The sequence below is a fragment of the Rhagoletis zephyria genome, unplaced genomic scaffold (assembly GCF_001687245.7).
Source record: "Rhagoletis zephyria isolate East Lansing unplaced genomic scaffold, Rhagoletis_zephyria_1.1 Rzeph_scaffold_01390, whole genome shotgun sequence".
Lineage (NCBI taxonomy): Eukaryota > Metazoa > Arthropoda > Insecta > Diptera > Tephritidae > Rhagoletis > Rhagoletis zephyria.
Genome location: NW_016158474.1, coordinates 39,307 through 41,754, shown reverse-complemented (window position 1 = coordinate 41,754; position 2,448 = coordinate 39,307). Strand labels below are relative to the sequence as shown.

The following is a 2,448-nucleotide window of genomic DNA, read 5'->3' as shown; positions in this document are numbered from 1 at the left end:
AAGGTCGCACAGAGTGGTAGTGCACCTCAAACCCGCAGCGACGCCTGTAGTTTGTATTTACTAAATAATAATTTTATAAAAAATTTTCATTCATTCCAGTTAAAGTAAAAAACACCAACCGCTAAACCTTAGTAGTAATACTCACTCTTGTTTACAGAGAAAACGGGGGTAGAGGTCCATAGTGGTGGAGAGCATCGTGACAGGATCCTATACATACATACATATGAATATATATATGCATGCATGTATATCAGTGTTGCCGTTTTAGCCCCTTGGTGGCTAGATTTAGCTACCACATACTTTTTTTGGCCACATACATTTAAAATTGTCCCTAGCCCTTTTTTTAGCCCTTTGGAGAATTTACTCATACTTGGCATGAAAAAGTTGTATATACTTAATTTGATCTAATTTTTTTCATTTATGTAAGAGACGAATTTTTAAACTAAGAAAGACTGATATATATACATATCTATATGTATTGTATGTTCCTTAGGTTTTTATACATACATACTGTAAAAGTGTTAAGGCTGTTAACTTATCTATTAACGATTTAACAATAGTTTAAATTAGATAAGTTTACGGCCCTAATATGTTTAATTTGTTAAATGGCTCATCAAGTCAATTGACCGTGTATGTTCTTGTGGTTTGACTTTTAATAAAATTAATTGGTGGTAGTTCATGATAGTGTGTGGATTAATATCACAACACTGAGGATTTGGCAATAACCTTTTTCATCTATTAAAAAACAACATTTACGGGGCAATGTTTATTGTAAGAACAACATTTTTTTCTATGAATCGACATACTTTAAGCATTGTTGACGCTATTTCAATGAGGAAATGGCGTCAATGACTTTATTTCCAAATTTTTGTTGACTTTATTTCGCTTTTGAAAGGGTAATAATGTCAATTTACTTTATTTCGTACCAGGGTGGGAAATAAAGTCAATTGACCTTATTACCTGTCACCAAAATTTTAGCTACCATTTTTAACCACAACGACATTTTTTAGCTATTTTTTAGCCCCTTTTTTATAGGAATTTGGCGACCACTAAAAATGATTCGCGGCAACACTGATGTATGTATAGTTTTCTAGTACTATATATGCATGTATGTATCCCTTTCAGACCCTAATGCATCAATTGTGCGGGTTGGTATAAATTGTCGTATTTTCGTTGATATTTAGCGTACGCAGGTGAGGCCCACATGAATCAATTGTGCGTTTCATTCGCTTTATTGTTTGTTTACATTGTTCTGGCCGTTAAAGTGCCGCTAGCTCGCAAATCGCATCGTGGCGATAGTGACTTCGTCATTTGTGAAAATGAGCCGCTCAAGTAAGTTGTAAAATTTATTAAAAATTAATTAGTGGTGTTATAAAAGTGAATTATGCATTAATTAGTTAACCTAATATTAAATTTTATTATTATACATAGAGTTTTTAATTTATTAATGAAAAAAGTGAAGTTTGGAGCATATTTTAGTGAAGTGCATCAATTGTGCGCATTGGGTCTTGTTTCATTGAAAATTTATAATTTTTTTTTAGAAACATTGACAGAAGAAGACATTCTTAACGCGTTACTAGATTCCGATTTGGAAGATTTTAGTGGTGACGACGAAGTGCTGGACAAAAATTACTTGCCATGTGAAAGCACTGACAGCGAAAACTCCGAACCAGATGATGAACACCAAAAGCAATTCTCGGAAATCGGTAAAAATGCAACTGACGAAGAAGGAATCAGACCAGTAAGTCTAGTTCAGCTCTTGTAAAATAAAAAATTAATATTCATCCTAACAAAAAATTTACAGACTTCTTCCCGTCGACTTATATGGAAACGGAAACCGTTTTCTCCCCGAGCAGAAGAAACAGCTATCCCAACAGAATGTGTAAGATGAATTTATAGTAAATTTAACTTTTAAAACATTAAAATTTTACAGGACGGTATGGTTAAAACTCCACTACAGTATTTTACGAGATATTTTGATGACAACTTTTTTGAAAATGCTGCTGGTTGTACAAATAGGTACACTGTCTTAAAAACTGGAGAGAGTTTGCATACTAGTTCTGGAGAAATAAAAAATTTCTTTGGAATGCATATTGCAATGGGATGTGTGCGTTTTCCCAGAATTCGTATGTACTGGCAGCAAAAATTTAGCATTCCAATNAGCTGGGGGCGGATGCGCTTTTGAAAATGGGCAACCGTTACCACGCCTACCTCCCATGTAACGGTAGTTTGCAAAAAATAAAATAAAATGCGATATCTTAGTAACCACTGAAGCTTATTCCCCAAAATTTATACCTACAATATAAGAATATTAAAAATTATTTTAACATGGGTGTATTTCCGCCCACTTACGATTACGTGTGTGTATTTAATTAACCGCTCTACCAAACTTAGCACAGTTTTTGACCCTTGCACAACATAGCTAATTATTGAAAATTGTTTAAATCG

General features: G+C 33.7%; 1 protein-coding gene across 1 annotated transcript; it reads left to right on the top strand.

The window, feature by feature from the left end:
- Nucleotides 1-1,123: 1,123 nt before the first annotated feature.
- LOC108363825 (uncharacterized) lies at nt 1,124-2,185 on the top strand. The gene is made up of 4 exons (XM_017617318.1): nt 1,124-1,332; nt 1,542-1,741; nt 1,805-1,882; nt 1,934-2,185. The coding sequence occupies exons 1-4, from the start codon at nt 1,320-1,322 to the stop codon at nt 2,183-2,185; spliced, it is 543 nt and encodes a 180-aa protein (XP_017472807.1). The 5' UTR covers nt 1,124-1,319.
- Nucleotides 2,186-2,448: the final 263 nt, after the last annotated feature.